Source organism: Patella vulgata, chromosome 5 (assembly GCF_932274485.2).
Source record: "Patella vulgata chromosome 5, xgPatVulg1.2, whole genome shotgun sequence".
NCBI lineage: Eukaryota > Metazoa > Mollusca > Gastropoda > Patellidae > Patella > Patella vulgata.
The window spans coordinates 12,497,791-12,525,488 of NC_065883.2; the positions used below are offsets into that span (position 1 = coordinate 12,497,791).

Genomic DNA, 27,698 nt, shown 5'->3' on the forward strand with positions numbered 1-27,698 from the left:
GCAGGGACAATAACCAGGTACATAAAACACATATTCACACAAAAGACGTTGTGTATTGTTTCAAATCATAACCTTGAGGAAACTCCCAACGAAACGTCGCTTTAATTGTACAGTATTTGTATTCTATATTAACATATTGTGCTATATAATATATTTTAAAATGTGATACATCATAGGAAGAATGGAATACCGGTGATCATTGGATAGATGTATTTATCTAAATTATCTCGAATTATAATTATATCACATTTGTTTCGGGGATCGCGGTGGCTGAGTGGGTAAGACGCTTGAATGTAGCTTGTATTTCAAAGCAGTGTAAAATCAAACAATTTTAAATCTACATGTGTAATTATAATTTGATTGTTTAGCTGTAGGTTAGATTTTAGCAATCTGATTAAAACACAGATCCTATTTCGTTTCGTTTTTTTTATAGTTCAAAATTTCGTTTTACTCGTCTTTACTACACTAGAATCTGGAAGAGTTGTTATATTACAGGTAAGGAATTAGTCAATGAAAGGGTCAGTTACGGCGAATTCTTGACGTGCTATACACAGAACTGTGGGTAAACTACTAGAAACGTCAACACTGATTGATTAATCAATGTCTGACGTCATAGGGCCAAAAGCCGCTCGTACGACCCCTGACGCGACCTTCCATGCAATGTAGGCCATCGAAAGTATAAAAAAACGAAACGAAATAGAAATCTGTATTGGTCAATCTTTCACTATCGAATAATTATATAATATTGTAAGTCTGCTACATGACAGAATTAAATATGGCCGAATTGTGTTATTTGTGTTGAAAATGTCGGCATTATGGTATCGTCAACATTTTTTGTTACTTTTTAATGCAGAAATGAGAAATTGTGCTCAGTAAGGTGCAAACACCAATTGATAAAAAGATAATACGTGTATTTGTCTTTTGTCTATAAATGGTCCCGTCTATACCAATTAGACTCTGTTCATTGCCAGGCCTTCCACCCTCCTCCACTAACAAGGGTAAAATCATGCTTGAAAAAGTCAACTCTGTAACAATTCTAATATTTAGGAACCAAGGGTGGGGGGGGGCGGCAACATTCCCTTAGAAGATTAGGAGAGGCTGGATAGGTCGGTAGATCGTTGTAGTTGCTGGATCAAACGAGAGAGAGAAAGAGAGAGTTTAACGTCCACTCGACACAAACCAGGTCATTTTTTTATTTCAATAATTTGCTTGCGTGCAGGGGTCTTTAGCAGTGAGAGGAAACCGGGGGATTCGGAGAAAACCTACGAGGTCGGACAGGCGACCCTACTCCGTGTCACGTACAACCGGGGAATCGAAACCACGCCAGTTGACTAATTGACAGACGTTATGATACAGTGCGCACGTGCTAACCATTAGGCCCCCCCCCCCCCATAAAATTAAATATACAAAATTTGTTGAAACGATAACAGTCTAGCAAATCGATGATTTCATGTACATTAATTCCATTCTAATATGTAAGAGGATTCGTTCATTAGCCTAGTCAGGGAGAGAGAGAGAGAGAGAGAGAGAGAGAGAGAGATGGGGTTTAACGTCCACTCGACACAAACTAGGTCATTTCGGGACTAACATAAGGTTTTTTTTGGTTTTTTTGTTTAATTTTATTTCCATAATTCGCTTGCGCATAGGGGTCTTTAGCAGTGGGAGGAAACCGGGGGACCCGGGGAAAACCCACGAGGTTGGACAGGCGACCCTACTCCTTGCCACGTACAGCCGGGGATTCGACTCAATGACAGACTTTATGATACAGCGCGAGCACGCTAACCATTAGCCCCCCCCCCCTTGCTAGCCTAGTCAGTGCGGATCAGTAGGACGTGGACGTTATACCCGATTTCATTTCCAAAATGACAGCTCAGCCAGAACAGAAATTGTGGATCACTGCTCATAACGGGGAACGAGGTATCACTATTCATAACTGGGAATCAGGTATCACTAGTAACAACAAGGTACCAGCCATCACTGCTCATATCGGGAACCAGTTATCACTACTCATAACTGTCAACCAGATATCACTAGTAACAACAAGGCAACAGGTATCACTACCCATAACTGGCAATCAGGTATCATTCACTATCCATAACTGGCAATCGGGTATCACTAGTAACAACAAGGAACCAAGGGTCACTCACTACTGACAATATCATCGCGATTTTCCGACAAAGACAGCTGTCTAGTCGTTCGGATGGGATGAAAAAACGAGGTCCTGTGAAAACATTGGAGTGTACGTAAAAGATCTTTTGGCAGTTGGGGAAAAGGTATTATCACTGACAACTGGGAACCAGGTATCATCACTGACAACTGAAAACCAAGTATCACTGGCAACCAGGTATCACTAGTAACTAATGGGAACCAGCCATCACCAGTAACAACTGGGGACCAAGTATCACCAGTAACAACTGGGAACCAGTCATCAGCACTGACAACTGGGAACCAAGTATCACTAGTAACAACTGGGAACCATGTATCACCACTGACAGCTGGGAAGCAAGTATCACTAGTAACAACTGGGAACCAAATATCATTAGTAACAAATGGAAACCAAGTATCACTAGTAACAACTGGGAACCAGGTATCACGCACTGCTCATAGCCGGGAACCAGCCACCACTACTAACAACTGGGAACCAGGTATCACTACTCATAACTAGTAACCGGGTATCACTACTAACAACTGGAAGCCAGGTATCGTTCAGAAGTGTTATTGAAATCCTGTTGTCAATGCGTAGTCTATCAGTGTCAATGCAATTCTGTGAAAATATACCATCTTTTAGAAGAGTTAATAAGCACCGCGACTCCCTAAATCTTTAAGATTCTTCTCGGTCTATAGAGGAATTCGAATCCAAGACATTCTATAGTCGTAAAGGCCGTGTTAATAAATCTGACAAGGGAAAACCACGCTGGAAAATCCCGGACAACTTTGTCGTAAAATCAATTCTAAAACAAACATGCGTTACCGTCTCATCAATTATTTGACATATTTAAGTAAGTATTTTATAACAAACAATGCTTTTGAATTCCCGTTAATTGAATCAGCAGCAAATCAATATCTAAAGCACGCTTGGATTCAAATGGTAGGAGGTTTAACGTCCTTTTCTCCTCCATCCGTGCTAATGAAGACAAGGTACAAGGTATTTCTTTATGTCCAAAATGCATCTTTTTTTGATAAATATATGATACCTATCATTTTTAACCTAAGTTTGTTTTGTACAGTTATTGTGTTGTGATTTTTATATATCTATTATTAAAGTAGATCGTTTGATCTAGTAGCTACACCGATCTACCGGCCTGCCCAGCCTCTCCTACTCTTCCGAGGGAGTGTTGCCGTCCCCCCCCCCCCCGCGTTTCCTAAATATTATAATTGTTACAGAGCTGACTTTTTCAAGCGTGGTTTTCCCCTTGTTAGTGGAGGAGGGTGGAAGGCCTGTCAGTGAACAGCGTCTAGTTGCCCTGATGTAACGAAAAACGGCGGTTCCATGTACACGCTGGAGCGCACGTTAAAGAATCATTGACAGTAGGAATTCGCAATAAGAGTAAGCCGTAGCGCCGATGTCCGTGTTAAAGGTACCTCATAGCAAATTGTATGGACATTGCTCAATGTCCTGTTCTGTACCGGCTTGGCTAATGAAGAATGGCATACGCCATATGGTGTGCTATGAGGGGAAATTATGCCCGGACAGCGGCGCTAAGGCCTACTTTTATATCGAATTCCAACTGTCGAGGGATCTTTTACGGGCACGCCAATGTGTACACGGGAACTCGGAATTTCGTCCCACCCGAACGACTAGACAGCTGCCCTTGTCAAGGGGAAACCACGCCGGAAAAATCCCAATGAACTTTCTCGGTCAACACCGGGAGCGAACCCGCGACTTCCAGCCTAGCAAGCCAGCGTCTTACTCACTTAACCAGCGTGCAGAAAAGTAGGACGTTACACCCAATTCATTTCGTTTCAGAGCGCTGGTCAAAGCCACGTATACACGTAGTTTCTTTGAAGTCGGCAATTTAAGATCCGAATTAATCATGGTTATTCGAATATACCCCTTACTTCAATGGTTAAAGACGTATTTATAAGAAAGTATTTATAGACGTATTTTCAAGAAAGTATGGAAAATAGAGACACTGGATTCTCTGAAAAACACCCATGGAGAGCCCACAGAGCGCTTTGAATTTGTTGTTTGTGTTAAACGTGCAGCAAACTCTGTTTTTAAACGGCGAAAAAAGAATTTGGCACAGGATATTCATAATCCAAGAATTTACTTATGGTGAATGGACTTCCTTAGGGTAGTTTTAAGCAAACTTTTGACTGACAATTCAGTTTTTAGGTTAAATAAATCAACAAATCACACAGTTTTGTTCGTAGACAGACAACTTCAACTGGTTTGCTTTAATTTCAGCAATGATTCAACATATCTTACAAATGGCAACCCTGAGGACTTTATCCAGGAACAGAACATTAGCGATTGCTGGGCTGATTCTACTTATTTATTTTGTCTCTGGTGTTTATAAAACACATTTGAGAAACGTAACATATTCCAAAATCATTCAAAAACCTAAGAATTGTCCTAAGCTAGGATTTGCCAAAACACCGTTACCTGTGACAGCTCTGGCTAGCTACCCTGGTTCAGGTAATAGTTGGACAAGACATTTACTTCAAAAATCTACAGGTGTGTATTACACTGATTTTAATATTAAACCACACCTACAGGTGTGTATTACACTGATTTTAATATTAAACCACACCTACAGGTGTGTATTACATTGATTTTAATATTAAACCACGCCTACAGGTGCGTATTACACTGATTTTGATATTAAACCACACCTACAGGTGTGTATTACACTGATTTTAATATTAAACCACTCATTTTAATACTCATTCGTCCCAGGTGTTTTACCCTTTCCTAATAATTGAACAAACCTGCAGTGTGTTATGAGGGAATTTTTGTCATATGGAAATTCTTAATGGAAAAGATAAACAAATATAAGTTTTTAAATATGTTTATTAATGTTTTCAAGAATTTGAATTAATTTAATATAAATATTCCATGCAAATATATTTGTTTAGACGGGAAGATAAACATAACGGAGCACCCAAAATAAAAAGATGACGTGCCTTTAGAAGGCGACACAGAGCTATATAAACTCATTTTCCTGAGTTTTAGTATGAAAAGAACACAGCGCGAAACAATATTTATGCGATATCAAAATCCGTGGTGACGTTAACCGGGATAGTCTGACATATTCGACCAGCTTCCGATCTGCTCTGTTGCAAATCTTGTTGAGTGACATACTGTGGTATAGTGTCCCGCGCCGTTGACAAGCGTAAACCACCTCAGAAACGTTTTAAAGTCTCTTGCTTAGCGAGCCAGCGCTTTACTCACTGAGCCTCCTCTGATATAAGCCGGAACCATTCATGATGCATTTCCAATGATCTTAAGGAACATTATGTTTACCTCTAAAATTCTTGGTGGACCGAGTGCTGAAATGACGTTCTATAACCTCTTCCCATCAATATATTACCACATATGCATGTTTCAGGTATATACACAGGGGGACTGTATAAAGATCCTAACATTGTCTAACATTTTTCAGGTATATATACCGGATCACGATTTAGAGAGAGATTTATGACCAAAAATGGTTATGTTGGAGAAGGTGTTACTAATGGGTCGGTTATAGTTATAAAAACTCATGGAACCAAAAAGGATAGGATAGCTTATCAACGTGCTGTTCTGTTAATGAGAAATCCATTTGAAGCCCAGTGGTCTTTGTTCAATCTGAAGATGTCAAAGAGTCACACGAATATAACGGATAAAAAACGTTACTGTACACGTAAGTATACACGTGGACTATATGTCAGAATCTAACAAAAAGTATTAGATATTATTTGTATCAGATGTTATTAATAAGAATAGAAGGGAGAGAGGGAGAGAGAGCGCGCGAGAGAGAGTTTAAAGTCCACTCGGCTCAAACTAGGTCATTTTGGGACTAAATTATGGTTCAATTTTAATTGAATAATTCGCTAACGCGTGGGGGTCTTTAGCAGTGGGAGGAAACCGGGGGACCCTAAAGACCCCTACGCGCAAGGGAATTATTGAAATAAAATTGAGCCATATGTTAGTCCCGATATGATTTAGTTGTGTGTCGAGCGGACGTTAAACCCCATCTCTCATGAATTATGAATAGTGTAAAAGCTAAAGTTCTCTGGTTATAAGTCCTAAATGAAATAATCTCTCTCTCTCTCCCTCTCTCTCTCTCTCTGTGGTAATCAATATATATTGATGGTCTTAATTACAGATGGATTATGTAAGAATTAGGTAACAAACTGATCGTCTGTGCTATAATAGTTCAAAAAAAAAAAAATTACAATTGAATATATTGAACATTTTAGTCAAAGTACTTTATTCTGGACGAAGGTTTGAGTGTTTGAAGTTTTGATAAAAATAGCATAGTCTCCATTGTCATTGCTATTATAATAAACTTAGTCTCGATTATACTTGTTATGGTTATATCATTAAATTGCACGTGGTTCTAATCCATTCAAACTCTAAGCCATCCGATGACCTAGAGAGTTGATTATATACCATTTAAAGCCAGAAAAAGAAAGGCATTAAGCAGATTTAGCTCTTACATGATACATCTTTAATATCATATCATAATCTTTATCAGGCACCCACATGTTCAGAGAAGGTTACATATTGTCTTTCAGATTATGATATACTCCATAGAACAGATCCGTGGAAGAAATTTTATATAAATTGGCTTCAATTTAAAGGAGATATGTTTGTTTTATTTTATGACGATTTACTACACAACAAAGAAAACAAATTAAGAGAACTTTTACCGTTTTTAGGATTTTCGACTAAAAATATAAATTGTGCTCTATATGATCCGGAAGGTATTGCACATCGCGTAGATAAATTTCCATTTAGATTCTATGATAAGGACTTTATTAACACCATGAACTCAAACATTGAAGAAGTGGCCAAAGAATTGAGGAAAAGGTCGCCAGTTATGGCCGATCATATTTTGACTTGGAGAAAATCATCGAGTGAGGCAATGGAAAAATATCAATTAGATGAATTCTGTAAAGAATATGCGAAGGAGAGGGCCAAAATCCTGAACTTGAAGACAAAGGCACATCATAAAATTGTGGAGAAAAAACGTAACTGAACAGAACATTTCATTATGTAGCAAGGTATTAGTTCAACCGTTCATAAAAACCGCGCTTGTTTATATTGGGTGAGTTCGAGGCTTTTATGACTTGATTTAGTATTGAACCTAGGAGGGGGATGACTATTCTGTCTTATTCTATTGTTCATTTTATTATTTGTTTGTGTTATTTTATTCTAAAATAATGTTATTCTGTGATAAGGAGTATGTCAATACTCTAAAGTCAAACATCGAAGAAGTGGCCAACGAATTGAGGAAATTGTTGTGTTAATGGTGTTTTGAAAAATATTTAATAAGGTTTTCAAGAAGTTGATTTAATTTTATATAAATACTAGCAGGATACCCGGCTTCGCTCGGGGGTCATAACTCCGAAACCGGAAGTGGTAGACTAACGCCACCTGGCCTATGTTACTCCCCGGTCCGAGCTACCCCTATACCCCACATTTCAGACTCGGGGCAGACCTAGTGTAGCCGCCAACCCCGAACAGACCGGCTTCGCTCGGGGGTCATAACTCCGAAACCGGAAGTTGTAGACTAACGCCACCTGGCCTATGTTACTCCTCGGTCCGAGCTACCCCTATACCCCAAATTTCAGACTCGGGGTAGACCTAGTGTAGCCGCCAACCCCGAACAGACAGACTTCGCTCGGGGGTCATTACTCCGAAACCGGAAGTGGTAGACTAACGCCACCTGGCCTATGTTACTCCCTGGTCCGAGCTACCCCTATACCCCAAATTTCAGACTCGGGACAGACCTAGTGTAGCAGCCAACCCCGAACAGACCGGCTTCGCTCGGGGGTCATAACTCCGAAACCGCAAGTGGTAGACTAACGCCACCTGGCCTATGTTACTCCTCGGTCCGAGCTACCCCTATACCCCAAATTTCAGACTCGGGGTAGACCTAGTGTAGCCGCCAACCCCGAACAGACAGACTTCGCTCGGGGGTCATTACTCCGAAACCGGAAGTGGTAGACTAACGCCACCTGGCCTATGTTACTCCCTGGTCCGAGCTACCCCTATACCCCAAATTTCAGACTCGGGACAGACCTAGTGTAGCAGCCAACCCCGAACAGACCGGCTTCGCTCGGGGGTCATAACTCCGAAACCGCAAGTGGTAGACTAACGCCACCCAGCCTATGTTACTCCCCGGTCCGAGCTACCCCTATACCTGAAATTTCAGACTCGGGGAAGATGTAGCCGCCAACCCCGAACAGACTTCGCTCGGGGGTCATAACTCCCAAACCGGAAGTGGTAGACTAACGCCACCTGGCCTATGTTACTCCCGGGTCCGAGTTACCCCTATACCCCAAATTTCAGACTCGGGGCAGACCTAGTGTAGCCGCCAACCCCGAACAGATCGCTTCGCTCGGGGGTCATAACTCCATAACCGGAAGTGGTAGAGTAACGCCACCTGGCCTATGTTACTCACCGGTCCGAGCTACCCCCATACCCCAAATTTCAGACTCGGGGCAGACCTAGTGTAGCCGCCAACCCCGAACAGACAGACAGACAGACAGACAAACGACAGTCACAAATATTAGTATAGATGTCATACAAATGTTTTTCTTTAGACGGGTAGATAAAGTGAAAGATCCACAAATAAGGAGCGATAGCCTCCAAAATATAAAGATGACGTGTAAACACATTAAGAAGAACGCGATTTTCCTGAGTTTGTCTGGAAAAAACCCCCCACAACTGAAAACAATATTTATGCGATATCAAAATCCGTGGTGAAGTCCAGCTAACAGTGCTGAGTGCTGATATTACTACTGCAGGATAGTGGCCCACGCCGCTGACGAGGGTAAACCTCGTCGGAATATTCCGAGGAACTAACTCGGCCAATACCCAGGAGCGAACAGGAGACCGCCTGGTTAGCGAAACAATGACTTACTCATCGAATCTACTACTCGGCTCCCCACAGGTTATACCTGCTTTGATCTATAAGCAGGGTCCATTGATGATGCATTTCCAGTGATTTTATGGAACATAGTGTTTACTTGTAAAGTTCTTGGTGGTCCGAGTGCTGAAATGAACCAATCCCGTTCTATAACCTCTTCCCATCAATATATACTCTTCAAAAGAAGTAGGGGGATATTCAGAAACAATACAAAACTGCGGAAATGCACTGCTGTTACTATTAGAGGTAACCAGTGTATGTTAATAACAGGCCAATTGCCTACACATGAACATAAACAGTTCATATGGGTGGCTTATCTGACGGCCCAATTTCATTAGCAAAGAGATACACTGTCAAAAGTGAAAATGGACGTTTTTGATTTCTGTATTAATAATGAGTATTTGCTTCAATCCTCAGAAATTCGGCAATTCGTCGTGGCATGCTCCTAATCAACCGTCCAATCACGATTTGGGGCAATCTGACCCACTCCTCTTGCAGTGCCACGGCCAATTCTTGCAGTGTTGTCGGTTGACGTTGACGTCGACGAACACGTCTCCCGATCATGTCCCAGACATGCTCTATAGGGGAAAGGTATATGGACAATATTGTGACGCTGGAGATAGTCATGCACGACACGGGCGCGGTAGGCACGGGCATTATCATCTTGAAAAACGTCGACCTGCACGTTGAGCAAAGGGAAGAACTATCGGTGCCAGGAAGTGGTCACGGTAGGACACACCAGTGACCCTTCCTTGAACAATATGCAAGCCCGTTCTCCCAGCCATGGCGATTCCTCCCCACACCATAACAGACCTACGCCCGAAAGGCCTCCAAACGCGAGCACGCCTATCGGTGAAATCCAGAGTAAATCTAGACTCGGATCTGAGAACATGGAGGCACAACACGCGGTCGTCGCGCATGCAAATGGCCTGCATGTAGCCGATTTCTAATCGTTTGGGGCGTAACTCGAATTCCTGTAACTTGGTACAAGTTTACAGAATGCTGATTGGCCGTTTGTCCTCGATTTCACAGTACCTGTGTACGAATGTATCGATCCTGGGCTTGTGTAGTGGCTCTAGGACGACCTGAACGAAGTCTATCATCAACATTGTGTGTTTGTTGGTACCGGTTCCACAGTCTGCTGATCACATACTGTGACACATTAAGCATGTTGGCTATTGCTCGTGTGTAGAACCCATTTGAAGCATGCCAATAGCACGTAGACGTTCATCATGTTGAAGACGTCCCATTGCAAATCAAACGTAACATACTAAAGCAAGGATACGCTAAACAGTAAATCTTATGCAAGAACCGATAGGAAAGTAAACATGGATAGGATAAACCAGCACGCGGCGGTTTTCATCAACCCTTCCTTAAAGTGTCAAATTTGACAATGAACCCCTCCCACGGGTAAGGCGTCAATGCATGTCGCACGCGCAGCTCAGTGGTTCTGTTGGGGCGATAAGTTCTTCATCTGTGAACATACTCTCAAAACATGTCAAGTGTCGATGACTATTTATCATATTACAACCTGCATAGGTATTTACATTTCAATATCCCCTACATTTTTTGAAGAGTAATATTACCATATATGTTTCAGGTATGGGGGGTTGGATGGCTGAATGGTTAGCGTGCGCGCGCTGTATCATAAAAAACTGTCATTGAGTCGACTGGCGTCGTTTCGAATCCCCGGTTGTACGTGACAAGGAGTAGGGTCGCCTGTCCAACCTCGTGGGTTTCCTCCGGGTCCTCCGGTTTCCTCCCACTGCTAAAGACCCCTACGCGCAAGCGAATTATTGAAATAAAATTAAACCATATGTTAGTCCCGAAATGACCTAGTTTGTGTCGAGTGGACATTAAACCCCATTTCTCTCTCTCTCTCTGTTTTAGGTATGTATACATTGGGGCTGTATAAAGATTCTAACATTGTCTATCATTTTCAGGTATATATACCGGAGCAATATATAGAGATCCGTTTATTATCAAAAATGGTTATGTTGGGGAAGGTGTTACTAATGGGTCGGTTATAGTTATAAAAACTCATGGAACCAAAAGGGATAGGGTAGCTTATGAACGTGCTGTTCTGTTAATGAGAAATCCATTTGAAGCTCAATGGTCTTATTTTAATTTTGTGACAGTCAAGAGTCACACGAATACAACGGATAAAAAACGTTACTGCACACGTAAGTATACATGTGGATTATAATATGTCAGAATCTAACAAAAGGAATTAGATATTATTTTTACCAGACTTAATGGTTAAATTATTAAATGGCGAGAGGGTTCTAATCCATTCAAAACCAAGCCACCCGATGGCCTGGAAAGTTGATTATATAACTTTTGAAGCCAGAAAATTTATATAACCTGCAAAAGGCAGATTTAGCTCTATATCGGACACCTATATGTTCAGAGCGGGTGGTATTTTCTTTTTCAGATTATAGAAAACACCAAGGAACAGACCAGTGGAAGACATGTTATATTGATTGGCTTCAATTTAAAGGAGATTTGCTTTTTTTGTTATATGATGAATTATTACAGAACAAAGAAAACAAATTAAGGGAACTTTTACCGTTTTTAGGATTTTCGACTAAAGAAATTTCCATTTACATTCTATGATAAGGACTTTATCAACACCACGAACTCAACCATCGAAGAAGTGGACATAGAATTGAAGAAAAGGTCACCAGTTATGGCGGATCATGTTTTAACTTGGAGAAAGTCACCGAGTGAAGCAACAGAAAAATATCAATTAGATGAATTCTGTAATGAATATGCGAAAGAGAGGGCCAAAATGTTGAAAGGGGCAGAGCGTCAGAAAATAGTGAAGGAAACGAATCGCGATCGACACAAATCAAATTGAACAGAATATTGTCGATATATAACTGTATAATTGAGTGTATATTCGCTTCTCGGTCATTCAATTTAATAGTCTACAGGTCAGAATTTCGAGATTTTAGAAATGTTAAAACATGCAGAAATCGCTCACGTAGTTAAAAGGAAAAAACCCTATTGGAATTCCCGTCTTCATTAGCCCAGTTAAGGAGCAGAACAGTAGGACGTTAAACCCCATTTCATTTTATTTCCTATGTTTTGTCCTGGTCGTTTATTGTATTTAATTTTGTCCATCATTTTTGTTCATTTTCATTTTTCATTAAAAACCGTCTCTATTGCATTAACAATGTTTTCGGCAAAGGGAATATAACTCCAGAACCGAATGCCGCGAAGCGCTGAATATCGAATATGGCTCACCTTGTCACCATCCCAATGCTTCTCTTAAAATGTGAGGAAAACCCGGTGATATTGTCAGTAAATGCATAACATAGTCACTTCTGTGTATTGTGGGTTTTATACATTGTGATTACATGCAAACGTCAAGGGGATTAGTTATCGCTTTTATCAGATGGTATTATTTAAAATGGCTTCACGTATGATAGTTAATTTTACACTTTCAAAGCTAGAAAGTGTTAATGTGCTTATGGCTTATGATGAATTATGATAATGTCGGTTCAAGCGTTTGTAGATTTTCCTCATAATGAGAGGTTTTATTAATCTTTATTTCGATTATTTGCATTCGGAAATTTTTTTTTTCCACTTTAAGTTAAATTATGTATTGTAAACAACCAATCTGACTAAAACACAGATCCTATTTCGCTTCGAATTTTATAGTTCAAATTTTCGTTTTACTTGTCTTTACTACATTAGGATCTGGAAGAGTTGTTATATAACCCGCGTTCCGGATGGTGTGAGTGTTTGGCATGAGGTGCACGGAACTGTGGGTATCCCACTAGAAACCTCAAATATAGATCTGTATTTTAATCAGCTTGATAAACAACAATAAATATATTATAAACAACTTGATGTATTTGAAAATAAATGTAATATAAAGAACATACTGTGTTCAAACATATAATATGTCATAAACAATAACTGTGTGGTTTATGTGATTAAGCAATAAATGTATTATAAACAATGTACGGATAAATGTACGGAGTATTATAAGCGGTTTCTATATGGTATATTTTTCGGACGCGGTTTCCCCGCGTCAGTGGTGCAGAACGGAGGGCATGACAAGGACAGATGTCTAGTAGAGTAGTTGGAATTTCATATATTATTATTATTATTATTATTACATGTATTCATATAGCGCTCTTTTCATGATAAACATGTTCAGATGCGCTTTACAATAAAAATAACATAATGGATAAAATCACAATATCAATATAGAATATAGATAGGGTTTTAAAAATATGTAGTTCGTGTAAAAATAGAAATATAGAAATCCACATTTAAATTAAAAAAACCCAGTAATATATAAAGTGTAAAAAGAGAATTATGTAAAAGCAAGAGTAAATAGGTGGGTTTTGAGTTTCGTTTTAAAAACAGGAAGTGAATTGCAACTGCGTATACTGTGTGGCAGTTTATTCCATAATTTTGGTGCACAAATGGAAAAAGCACGATTACCACAGGTTTGATTTTTTCTCCTTTAAAAGAAAATGATCTTGAGAAGAACGTAAAGTTCGGGATGGTGAATATAAAGTTAAAAGATTGGATAAGTAAGTTTGGGCAAGATCATTGAGACTTTTAAAAGTTAACAATACAATTTTATAGGTTATTCTAGATTGAACCGGGAGCCAGTGTAAATTATAAAGGATTGGGGTTATATGTTCTCTATAAGAAGCATCTGTAATAAGCCTAGCTGCAGAATTTTGTAATTTTTGTAGTTTATCGATATATTTAGCAGGGATACCATATAATAAATAGTTCATGTTATCAATGCGAGAAGTCACTAATGCATTAACAAGAGTTTTCACATAATCTGCAGACACATTCGGTTTCAGTTTTCCAATATTTCGCAAATTAAAGTATCCTAATTTATACACATGATTTATACGACTTTCCATTGACAGGTGAGAATCAAAAATTACCCCAATGTTCCGAGCCGACTTAGAGGGACAGATGACACTATCGCCCACTTTAATACTTAGGTTGTTATCCAATTTCTCTAAATTTTTGTTCGACCCAATAAGCAAATATTCTGTCTTATCGTCATTGAGTTTGAGAAAGTTTTGACTCATCCAGCAATTTATTTCTAATATGCACTGTTCCAAAATTGATTTTGAAATATGGAAGTGGTCATCCTGATGAGGTATAAAAGAAATGTAAAGTTGTGAATCGTCAGCTGTAGATGAAATGAAAGCCCATATTTCCTAACGATTACACAAAGGGGAGAAGTGTATAGACTGAATAAAATCGGTCCTAACACGGATCCCTGTGGGACACCACAATTTAAAGACATTTTAGATGATGATACACCATTAACTATAATAGTTTGATTACGACCCTTTATATAAGATTCTATGAGTTTCAGGGCATTAGTTTGGATTCCAAAGTCACATTCTAATCTTGACATGAGGATATCGTGATCAACGGCGTCGAATACTGCTGATAAATCCAGCAGGATCAACAGAATGCATTCACGTTTATCCAGACACATGGTAATGTCGTTGTGAACACGGAGTAGAGCTGTTTCCGTACTATGGAATTTTCTATATGCGCTCTGGTATTCTTCCATAAGATTATGCTCAGATATATTGGTCGTAATTTGATTGGCTATCACCCTCTCCAGAGTTTTTGATAGAAAGCTAAGGTTAGACACCGGCCGGTAATTTTTGTCCAAGTTCGGATCTTAGCCTGGTTTTTTGATCAATGGAAAAACAAGGACACTCTTGAACACATCAGGCACTGTATTCAGATAGACCTATATTTCAAGTTTCGTCAATATCGGATATAATTGAACGGTTTTTATAATTAAATGAAAACTATTACTTATACAGTAACAGTGTGATTGTTCGTACAATCAGGGGCCATAATCCAGGAAGTGACGGTCCTATATGCGCCAATATCGAAAGGAACTGATATCTTTCGGTTATAAGCATACATTGTTAATTTCATCAAAATCGGATAAAAATTATGACCCCTGGAATGTCCACATGCAACATTGGTATCATTATGCATATATTTGTCAAGTTCAGCATCACAGGATTAAACCACCATAGATTGTGTTTTAAGGAAGTTAGAAGAGAAATAAAATTTCACTTCATTGCTGAATAACTTTATTACATGTTAAATCGCATAAACACGTGTTACCACATTCATATATTCTTTGATATAATAATATCTATGTATGTAACACACATTACACCTTATCATTCAACTGAATCGTGAAACACCGGACAACGCGTTATCAAGGTACAGTCAATTTCTTTATTGCATTTTAAGGCACAATCACGCTTCTCGTTTCTAATGACGGAATGGAATCTAAAATTCAGCCCACTAAGAAAGTTCAAATGAACCCAAATTGACGGATGGTTAACCCATCCACGAAGAGTATTTATGTAAAATTGTCCAAGAATAATTACTGTTGTATTAGGGAACATTATAAGTATTTTTTGTTCTTTTCCTCGTATTTTTATTAATTAAAGCCATTTTAACTATACATTTAAACTATACATAAAGCTTTGAAATATATTAATCAGACTTAATTTTCAATACAAGCTTATAGATGAAGCAAAATATGGGATCGTAATATCCAATATTTAAGACACAGTGAGCATTTGTAATGAATAAAGAAACCCATATCATACAAGACATTGCTGATTCACAAACGACAAAATAATAATAAAAAATCTGTAGCGTGGCCTAAATCACTTTATATAAATTTATATACTCTTCAAAAAAAGTAAGGGATATTCAGAAACAATACAAAACTGAGGAAATGCACTGCTGTTTTTATTAGAGGTAACCAATGTATGTTAATAACAGGCCAATTGCCTACACATGAACATAAACAGTTCATATGGGCGGCTTATCTGACGGCCCCATTTTGCTCAATGAAATGAAATCAAATGGGGTTTAACGTCCTATTGTTCTGCTCCTAAACTGGGCTAACGAAGACGGGCATACGCCATACAGTGTGCTATGTAGTTCGATTGGGTTTGTTACATAATTCCCATCCGTCGGCTTTTCGGGTAGAAATCGTGGAATAAGCATTATTTTGAAGGTTTTGATTTTTAATGACAAAAAATCAATGTTGACATTTTGTTCTGAGTAGGTCTTCATAATTTGGGTGGCCATTATTTGAGGGTAGTCATTTTGCGATAATATTCCAACTTATTGTTTTTTATTTTTACCTTTTTTATGTCATCAGTAGTGTGTGGGGGGAGGGACTTTCTAGGTAGTGGGGGAGTTTCTCCAGTTTCGCTGGGGCAGTTTCTCTAGTTTCGCTGGGACAGTTTCTCCAGTTTCGTCCTGGGGCAGTTTCTCCAGTTTCGCTGGGGCAGTTTCTCCAGTTTCGCTTGGGCAGTTTCTCCAGTTTCGCTGGGGCAGTTTCTCCAGTTTCGTCCTGGGGCAGTTTCTCCAGTTTCGTCCTGGGGCAGTTTCTCCAGTTTCGTCTGGGGGGAGTTTCGTCAATTATCATTTTCTCACGCGTTAACGGTATACAGCTTGTACTTTTTTTTAAACAAGTACGTGAGTTTGACTAACCTCAATTAATATAAATCAATTAATATGCTAATTAACGTATTAATTAATACGTAAATGACTGCAATTATCTGGTCATTTTTGTATTTAAAAGCCATTTTCTTACATGTCAACAGCATACAGCTTGTAATTTTTTTTAATTACTTAGCATTAACCCTCCCCCCCCCCTAAAAAAATAGCCTTGAAGGAATATAGAGGTTATTGGCCTATCGTCCATGGCATTTTTTAGAATATCGGTCAAAAGTTCACCTACTCCCCCGAAAAACATCTGTTAAAATATCTGTTAAATACATAATGTAATATTAACCTGTTTTTTTAAAGAACTGACCACTTTTTTTTTCTTAAATATATTTCAAATGCTAAAATAAAAAACCTTTAAGTACGTTAGGGTTTAACTAACCTAAATTAATATGAAACAATTAATATGTTCATTAACATATTTGATTAATACGATAATGATTACAATTATCATTTTTTTTAAACCATTTTCTCCCGCGTTAACGGCATACAGCTTGTATTTTTAAAATAACGTAATACTTAATACTACAAATGACTGCAATTATTTGATTGGTTAAATCTGAGAATATTCAAGTTACAAAATATTAATCTAATACCCATTAGCCAGTATGTGGTGAATAGTTAAACGTCGTTTCATTTCTCTTATTTAAAACCCGATTTCGGTCTTGAAATTTAAAAAAAACTCAAATTGAAATCTGTCACCAGATCTGTAAATAATTTCATCAAATTAAAGTAAATCAAAATAAATTTGAAAAAAAAAAAATCAAAAAAAATATTGAAAGAAAAAAAATAATCAAAAGAAAAATTAATTATGGAAAAAAAAAAGATTGAGAAAAAAAAATTAATTAATGAAAAAAAAAATTGAATTATGAATAATTCATGAAAAAGAATTCATGAAAAAATAGTAACTAGATTATAGATAATTAGATTATAGATAATTAGATTATAGATAATTAGATTATAGATGATTAACTTAATTATAAATAATCAACTACGTAAATGAGGAAATAACAAAACTAAATGGACAAATAGAATTAACTATACAATGGACTGCAGGGATTTTAGGACATGTGATGGTCTTTGGGGCGGGGCGGGGCGACGACGGAAAAGACACGGGGGCGTGGCGACGCGAGGCATGGCGCGGTACAAATAAAACTGCTTATACATTGTCTTAATTTAGAAATTACATGAATGGAAGTTAGAAATTACATGAATGGAAGTTAGAAATTACATGAATGGAAGTAAGAAATTAGACGAGAGCATGTTAGAATTTTGAATCTAATATACCACCATACCCACTACTTTCAACCACGCTGTTACGAATTTTTTGTATATATAGGGAAGGTACTGAGCCTCGTCCAGCAGTTCCAGTCTAGCATCCTTAGAAGAAAGATCAAGAAACTAAAAAATATTCTTGATTGCTTGGTATTTGGTTGTTCTCTGCTTTGAAAGTGAATGAGGATGGAGTGAGCATGGCGCAGTCACTATAGGCGCGGCGAAAATGCGAAATATAGTCATGACCCCTGTGAATACTAATGCAGTGCCAAATTACAGTTGATATGTCGATAACATTATAAATAGGGTGAAAATAAAAAAAAATAAGTTGGAATATTATCGAAAATGGCTACCCTCAGATAATGGCCTCCCATACCAAGAAGACTAGCTACGAGAACGTACATTGAAGGTAATAGCATCATCTCTTATCTCGAAACACGGAGGGTTGAGAGATTAAGGTTTGTTATCTACAAGAAGACCTGCTCAGAAAAAATATCAACATTGTTTTTTTGTCATTAAACATCGAAACCATCAAAATAAAGCTTATTCCAAGATTTCTACCGGAAAAGCCAGCGGATTTACATTAAGGATCGGACTAGATGAGGGAAATTTTGCCCGGGCAGCGGCGCTATGGCGTACTTTTATATCGAATTCCAAAATCCAAGGGATCTTTTACGTGCACGCCAATGTGTACACGGGACCCCGGTTTATCGTCCGATCAGAACGACTAGACAACTGTCATTGTCAGGCCCTCCGTCCTGCATCACTGACACGGGGAAACCACGCTGGAGAAACTGGATGAACTTTCCCGGCCAATGCAGGGATCGAACACCCGACCTCCAGGCTAGCGAGTCAGTTTTTTACCCACTTAGCCACGTGATCTCCCCGCTCACAAAGAGATACACTGTCAAAAGTGAAAATTAACGTTTTTGATTTTTGTCTCAATAATGAGAAATGCTCCACCAATCCTAAGGCGTTCAGCAATTCGTCGTGGCATGCTCCTAATCAACCGTCCAATCAAGATTTGGGGCAATCTGACTCAATCCTCTTGCATTGCCACCGCCAATTCATGCAGTGTTGTCGGTTGACGTTGACGTCGACGAACACACTAAAGCAAAGATACGCTAAACAGTAAATCTTATTCAAGAACCTATAGGAAAGCAAACATGGATCGGATAAACCAGCACGCGGCATTTTTCATCAACCCTTGCTTGAAGTGTCAAATTTGACAATGAACCCCTCCCACGTATATGGTGCTATTGCATGTCGCACATGCAGCTCAGCGGTTCCGTTGGGGAGATAGAGAGAGAGAGAAATGGGGGTTAACGTCCACTCGACACAAACTAGGTCATTTCGTAGGGGTCTTTAGCAGTGGGAGGAAACCGGAGGACCCGGAGAAAACCCACGAGGCTGGACAACGTACAACCGGGGATTCGAAACCATGCCATTTGACTCAATGACAGGCCTTATGATACAGCACGCACGTGCTAACCATTCGGCCACCCAACCCCCCTGTTGGGGTGATAAGTTCTTCATCTGTGAGCATACTCTCAAAGCATGTCAAGTGTCCATGACTATTTATCATATCACAACCTGCATAGGTATTTGAAATCAATATCCCCTACTTTTTTTGAAGAGTATATTCTATTAAACATACATTACGCAAGAGCTAAATATTCCTATTGTAGGTCTTTCTTTAGGCCCGGAATGTTATCTAAATTATTAATTAAACATTAATTAACTTATTCTGACCATAATCAACTCTCGATGTCATCCCTAGCCGGCGATGCTTATTGGATTAGGTTCCGATTTGCTACTCGACTTCCACTCATGATTTTATCATGAAATAGATAATCGAGACTATGTTTTGTATCGTACCGACTTATTAATGATGGTCGAGGCTAGGCCGAAAATTCAATCGCTGAAATCACGGTACAGATCTGCGATCTCCCATTATCTAATATCCCATAATGTATCTTTGATATGTGCATTTAGGCCCATCATCGTCTGTTTTAAGATTCCAAATGATAGAGTCACACGCCCTTCAATCTTATCCTTTCTAGTGAATCCTCAAGCCTAAGCGTGGAATCTATCTATCTATCTATCTATCTTTCTTACGGAATCTTCTGTTATGGTCAACCGTTTTGCTTTAATTTCAGCAATTATTCAATATATCACACATATATGGCGGTTTTCAGAACATTAGCGATTACTGGGATAATTCTATTTATTTGCTGTATCTATGGTGTTTATAAACTACACCTGAGAAGCGTTGCGTCATATTCCAAAATGATTGAAAAACCTAAGAATTGCCCTAAGCTAGGATTTGCCAAAACACCGTTACCTGTGACAGCTCTGGCTAGCTACCCTGGTTCAGGTAACACCTGGACAAGACATTTACTTCAAAAATCTACAGGTGCGTATTTCACTGATTTTATACTCGTTAGCCCCTGCTGATTTGCCCTTTCCTAATTGAACAAACACACGGTGTATAATGAGTTAACTTTGCCATATGAAAATTCTTAATGGAAAAGATAAAAATTAATGGTGTTTTGAAACATATTTAATAGTGTTTTCAAGACGTTGATTTAATTTTATATCAATATGTCATACAAATGTTTTTCTTTAGAAGGGTAGAGAAAGTAAAAGATCCACATATCAGGAGCGATAGCGCCCAAAATATAAAGATGACGTGTAAACACATTAAGATGAACGCGATTTTCCTGAGTTTTAGTCTGAAAAAAAACCCACGCCAAACACAACGTGAAACAATATTTATGCGATATCAAAATCCGTGGTGAAGTCCATGCTAACAGACAACATGGAGACAAGAATTTGAGTGCTGATATTACTGCAGTCTGATTTTGAGCGTCAACCTGGGTATTCTTACATATTCAATTAGCTGCCAATCAGTTCAGTTGCAATCTGGTTGAGTGCCGTTCTGCAGGATAGTGGCCCGCGCCGCTGACGAGGGTAAACCTCGCCGGAATATTCCGAGGAACTAACTCGGCCAATACCCAGGAGCGAACAGGAGACCTCCTGGTTAGCGAAACAATGTCTTACTCACCGAGTCTACTACTCGTCTCCCCACAGGTTATACCTGCTTTGATCTATAAGCAGGGTCCATTGATGATGCATTTCCAGTGATCTTAAGGAACATTATGTTTATCTGTAAACTACCTTTCTATATATCACCATATATGTTTCAGGTATATACACAAGGGGACTGTATAAAGATTCTAACATTGTCTAACATTTTTCAGGTATATATACCGGAGCAATATATAGAGATCCGCGTATTACCAAATATGGTTATTTTGGGGAAGGCGTTACTAATGGATCGGTTATAGTTATAAAAACTCATATGCTTCTCCGGAAGCATAAGGTAGCTTATGAACGTGCTGTTCTGTTAATGAGAAATCCATTTGAAGCCTACTGGTCTTTCTTCAATCTCATTTTATCCACGAGTCAGACGGGTATATCTGACAAAAAAGGTTACTGTACACGTAAGTACACACGTAGACTATATGTTAGAATCTAACAAAGAGAATTATTTACCAGCAAATTAAAGATCTATGGCGATTGGGTATCCATCTTACAGGGCCTTAAATATACATTGTCACGAAAGTATTTATTGGGTAGTTATTTTCAATAAAAGTATGGCAAATTTAGCATATATGGAAAGTATAGACGCCCATTTTACTAGAAAAATACTGGATTACCCGAAAATCGCACAAAAAATGTCAGGATATCACGAAATGGCAACCCGACGGCTTATTGTATGCTAGCTTCACTGAGGGAGCGGTTGTTATTTCTTGATCGAATGGTTAGGCGGTTTTGGGAACACTGAGGGGTGTAAACGTGTAATAGACGGCGGAACAAAAGATTTGACGGAAAATAATTCAAGAATTTACTTAGGACTCAATATGTATGGTAAATGGACAGTAAGTAATGACAAATATATTCTGAAAAAAACCCGGACCCTCCCTCAATCAAATTAGGTGACAAACATGGCTTCAAAAACAATTTTTTTTATTGCCTGGGGTATCTCGAGAGAATACAAAGTTTTGAGAGGGATTTGAAGCCAATTTTTGATCAATTTATTAGTTTGAATATATTTTTAGTCGAAATATATCACCAAATCACACAATTTGTTACCGGGAAGGTATCTTTAAATGGAAAGACTATAAATTCTATTCTCTTTCATCCTTCTTTTCTGCTGGGGGGTTGGATGGCCGAATGGTTAGCACGTGCGCACGCTGTATCACACGGTCTGCCATTGAGTCAACTGGCGGGTTTCGATTCCCCGGCTGTACGTGTCAAGGAGTAGGGTCGCCTGTCCAACCTCGTGGGTTTTTTTCCGGGTCCTCCGGTTTCCTCCCACTGCTAAAGACCCCTACGCGCAAGCGAATTATTGAAATAAAAAATTGAACCATGTGTTAGTCCCGAAATGACCTAGTTTCTGTCGAGTGGACGTTAAACCCCATTTCTCTCTCTCTTTATTTTCTGCTGTAAGCGGAATAATGAAGACGTGCGTGCGCCACGTAGTGTGCTAGGAGGGATATTTCTTTCTCGGACAGCAATTGAATTCCAGTTGTATAGGGATGTTTTTCGTGCATGAACGTCAAGGAGTATACGAGACCGTGTTTTTCGTACTATTGGGAACGATTAGACGCTATTCCTTGTCAGACCTTCCAGGGGAAACCACGCTAGAAAACCGCAGACTTTCTCGACCAACATCGGGATCGAACCCCGGACCCCCCTGTTAGTAACTTGTTATCATTCTTCTATTAAAGCAACAAATGCTTCAGAGCATTTGGCTAAATATGATTTAGTAATAGGCGAGTGTTTACTGGCGTAAATCTTACGACCGGGTATAAATTTTTACGCGCTATTCCGAAATAACTTTTCAGAATGCGATATCTCGACAACTAATTAATTTATTAATCACAAATTTTCATATATCTCACCATTTACCTTTAGAATTTAAGCTAAAACAACTTATGGGCTGTATTTCTATTTAGCCCCCCCCCCCTCCCTCCCCCCACACACAGTCACACAAACACACACACACATACAAAAACACAGCCTACCTTAATGTATGACATTCTCAACCTCATCGACCCCTCCCTTTTATGTCTGGCAGATTTTTTTTTTATCATTTCTGTCTCTTTTATGTGCCTACTTAAAATATCATTTGCCCATGTGTTACATACATATATTATGTTGTTGAGAATTTATTATGGAATCGTAAAAATAATCACGGAGAATTATTAACTGGATGATTATAATATAACATGTGTGATGTAAGTAAGTTGTCGATTTTTGTAGAGACTCCAAGTGAGTGTGTCCTCTGAATTATATAAGATATATATATCCCAAAAAATACTAATATTTGGATGGAATAATCTATATTTAAATAACTTTTACATTAGTGCCAAGATCTTTCGGCATTACGGCGTCTTCAGGGCTAATATCACTAAATTTATAATGGTTAATTTGTTAGAATTATTGTTTTTTTGGGGGTAGGATTATATCTTCTAGCAGTAATGCGCTATTTATATGGGTTTAAATAACGACGGTGTTGCCATTCAGATTTTGAGATTAAAGTGACATTTCATTTACTGGTGGTTTTATTTCTTCTAACGCATTTTGATCCAGGCCAAAACATTAGTTTATAAACACTGAAAAATTGTAGATTGCCCAGTTTTGTGAGATGTGCTTAATAATTAATACAGTAAAGTGTCAATCCTTGCCAGAATATTATATTTTTTAATGATTACTAGACCAGTTTACCACCGATTACCACGATCATAGGCGTCATTCTCATACTTACAACTCATTTACACAGGAAATAATAACACAATTACCTCCCAATTACCTCCCTTGTTTTCTATTCTCCACCATGGAGTAGCTTTTTTCAACGTTTGAACATGAAGAGGAGAATGATATTTTTGCCAATTTCTCAGCTGGCAATAGTGAATTATAGGATTAATAGGATTATTCTTTGACATGGTAGGACTGTTTATGGATACCATCTATTTTCAGGCTTTATTTTAATAAATTTTAAAAATATGCAATTTCCGCTTTAACGGGCAATCATATATTATCTAATAATACTGACGTGATGTCTAACTAACTTAATTATTAGATGTGTGATACACCCTGCCATTACCATTGTCTTACAATATTCATGACGTTACTATGTATGACGTAAGCTTATTCGCTTTTTTTCACTAAAAAGCACACATTGAATTGTTAAAAAAATATTGATTTTAGACCCTGTTTTACCCATAAACAAAGCTGGTAGACAAAAACACGACGTTAAAACCATAAACTTCAGAAACTAACCGCAGCGAATTAATAAAGTATGTGGTAGCAGATGGGTTATTGCATAAAGAGACGGGTTATCGGGGGGAGAGAGAGAGAGAGAGAGAGAGAGAGGGGGGGGTTAAGTCCGTTCGACACAAATTACGCCATTTCGGGACTAACATAATGGTTCAATTTTATTTCGGGGGGGGGGGGGGGGTGGATGGCCGAATGGTTAGCACGCGCGCGCTGTATCATACGGTCTGTCATTGAGTCAACTGGCGGGGTCGCCTGTCCAACCTCGTGGGTTTTTTCCGGGTCCTCCGGTTTCCACCCACTGCTAAAGACCCCTTACGGGCAAGCGAATTATTGAAATAAAATTGAACCATGTGTTAGTCCCGAAACGACCTAGTTTGTGTCGAGTGGACGTTAAACCCAATCTCACTCTCTCTCTCTCTCTCTGTCTCTCTCTCTCTCTCTCTCTCTCTCTCTCTCACACAATTTTATTTCAATAATTCGCTTGCGCGTAAGGGCCTTTAGCAGTTGGCGGAAGCCAGGGGACCCGGAGAAAACCCGTGATATTAGACAGGCAGCCCTACTCTTTCTTTGTCAAGTACACGCGGGGAATCGAAACCACACCACTTGACTCAATGACTGACCTTATGATTCAACGCGCACGCGCTGAACATTCGCCCCCCCCCCCCAACCTCAAAACCTCCACACCATTTGAGACAGCGTGGGGTTTTATAGTTCTTTTTAGCTAGTAAAGTTTCATATTATTTTGTTCTTGTAATTTCGTTTTGAGTTGGAAAAGCGAGTTCTCAAGGGTGAATGAACCCTCCCCACCCCACCCCAAACACACCTTATAGAAAAAAGGACCCAAAATGTTTTTAATATACTTGCTGCCAAATACTACCAGATATTATTATTGCATGGTCTAATTAAAAGTGGATTATGTAACAATTAGACAAAAGAAAATCGATTATCCATTTCATGGTTAAATTATTAAATGGCGATATGGTTTAAAACCTAAGCCATCCCATGGCCCATCCTCGGCATCCCCAGTGTTTTCATTCCGTTCTACTCCACTATACCCTGGTTTAATCCATAGGGTTTCCACGATTTCAAATTATCTGCCCTGGCCTTGATTGTAGATAAGGTCTACGAACCAATCAAGAAACAGTTTACAAACCAGTCGTTTCGCCTACGATTTTATAAGGGTAATTAACCAAATTCATGTCCATTTACTGAATGATTTGTGTAAATAATGTATATATTTCTTACTACTATTCGTTCTTTATCTGAAATGTTTCATTCTGTTATGTTTATTATTATTGAACTTATACTTGACAATTTAGTCGGTATTCATTAATTTCATATTTGAACTCCTAAAATTGTCCGATGAGAGTTACTTCCCTTTGCAAACTTCCTTTTCAATTAAAGATGCATGGGATTGATCGATAAAAATAGTACAATCATCAGGGGCGAATAATTTGAAAACGTGTCTCTCCCATAGATTAACCTAGGGGTTAGTGGAGTAGAACGGGATGAAACCACCGGGGATGCCCATGGCCTGGAAAGTTGATTATATAACTTTTGAAGCCAGAAAATTTATATAACCTGCAATAGGCAGATTTAGCTCTATATCGGACACCTATATGTTCAGAGCGGGTGGTATATTTTTTTCAGATTATGGACAATTCCCAAAAACAGATCGGTGGAAGACATTTCATATCGATTGGCTTCAATTTAAAGGAGATATGTTTGTTTTATTTTATGATGAATTACTACAGAACAAAGAAAACAAATTAAGGGAGCTTTTACTGTTTTTAGGATTTTCGAATAAAAATTTAGATTGTGCTCTATATGATCCGGAAGGTATTGCACATCGCGTAGATAAATTTCCATTTAGATTCTATGATAAGGACTTTATTAACACCATGAACTCAAACATTGAAGAAGTGGCCAAAGAACTGCGGAAAAGGTCACCAGTTATGGCGGATCATGTTTTAACTTGGAGAAAGTCACCGCGTGAAGCAATGGAAACATATCAATTTGATGAATTCTGTAAAGAATTTGAGAAAGAAAGGACAAAAATGGCGAACTTGAAACCAAAGGCACGTCATGAAACTGGAGCAAAAGCGTAACTGAACATAACATTTCATTATGTAGCCAGGTATAGGTATTAGTTCAACCGTTCATAAAAACGTACTTGTTTACATTGAGTGAGTTCGAGGCTTTTATGGACTTGATTTAGTATTGAACCTAGGAAGGGGATAACTATTCTGTCTTATTCTATTGTTCATTTTATTATTTTAAATCATTTGTTTGTGTTATTTTATTCATTTATAATCGCAAATTGTGTTTTTCTGTTGGTCCAAGGGAAGATAATTATAATACACCATTCTTCTGGATAAATCCGGATTGCGTGTAGCGGAATCTAATTGGTGTAAAGCCTAAAAGTTGCCAGGGAGTTTTTTCCGCATTTGTTAGTATACTCGGGTTATTTTCTATGTGGTTGATTATCCAGTTTCTTTGGTCAAGTCAAGTAAGAGTTGCGCCCCTTCCCGTAATAAATCCCATAATTCTTGCATTATTATAAACAAACATGGTGGCTATGTGTGTAGGATGCCGCTGCTGGGATTTTCCGGCGCAGTTTCTTCTTGTCAGTGGTGCTGGACGGAAGGCCGGACAAGGACAGCTGTCTAGTCGATAAGATGGGACGAAAAACCAAGGTCCCGTGTATACATTGGAATGCACGTATATTGATATTATGTCTGCAATAAATGTTAAAATCAAATTAAAATTGGTTCTGAATATGTGTTAACTTCATATAAATTTTGTCCAGCATAGAACATGTGGTCATATTAAACCATAGCCCTGGCAAGCACAGTGTCTAGTCGTTCAGATGGAACGGAAAATTGGGATCCTCTGTCAGGGCAGACTTTCCCTACACAACATGACGTAGCCCGTCGGAGAAGAATCGTAAGAATCAACAATTGCCTAGCACTAAGATTATACAGGGTTTGTTCTACTTTATGTACGGAGAACTTTTTAGTAGCGGTTTTCCTTGCAGGGGCGAATCCAGATGAGAGTGGGGTGGTGGGGTAGTGGGGTCTAAAACAACAGTTTATGCGCAAAGCTGGTGATATTGGAATGTTACTACTAATAATATGGCATAATATTTTGTATATTGATATTAATTGTTAAAATCAAATTAAAATTGGTCGTTGAATATTGTGTTAACTTCATATAAATTGTGTCCAGCATAGAACTTGTAGTCACATTAAACCATAGCCCTGGCAAGCACAGTGTCTTGTCGTTCAGATGGAAGGGAAAATTGGTATGAATAAAAACGGGGGAATGCACGGGATTTTTCTATTTTTCTCGTTTTCCCTTATCTAGTGACAGCCAATTCTATTTTTGAATTGTGAGATACCCTCTCACCGGCCCATATAATAACTTTTCAACTTC

At 38.6% G+C, this 27,698-nt stretch overlaps 2 protein-coding genes across 2 annotated transcripts; both read left to right on the forward strand.

Moving 5' to 3' along the window:
• Positions 1 to 4,063: 4,063 nt before the first annotated feature.
• On the forward strand, positions 4,064 to 9,628 carry LOC130012877 (WSCD family member GA21586-like; the record flags this gene model as incomplete). The annotated part of the gene is made up of 5 exons (XM_056100929.1): positions 4,064 to 4,075; positions 4,582 to 4,678; positions 5,694 to 5,846; positions 6,790 to 6,866; positions 9,614 to 9,628. Coding segments are annotated over exons 1-5 (354 nt in total), but the record flags the coding sequence as incomplete, so codon positions are not given.
• A 5,634-nt stretch (positions 9,629 to 15,262) lies between these two features.
• LOC126822246 (WSCD family member AAEL009094) lies at positions 15,263 to 27,041 on the forward strand. The gene is made up of 4 exons (XM_050551027.2): positions 15,263 to 15,332; positions 20,075 to 20,331; positions 21,179 to 21,421; positions 25,914 to 27,041. Exons 2-4 carry the CDS (start codon positions 20,100 to 20,102, stop codon positions 26,369 to 26,371), a joined length of 933 nt encoding a protein of 310 aa, XP_050406984.2. The 5' UTR covers positions 15,263 to 15,332; positions 20,075 to 20,099; the 3' UTR covers positions 26,372 to 27,041.
• Positions 27,042 to 27,698: the final 657 nt, after the last annotated feature.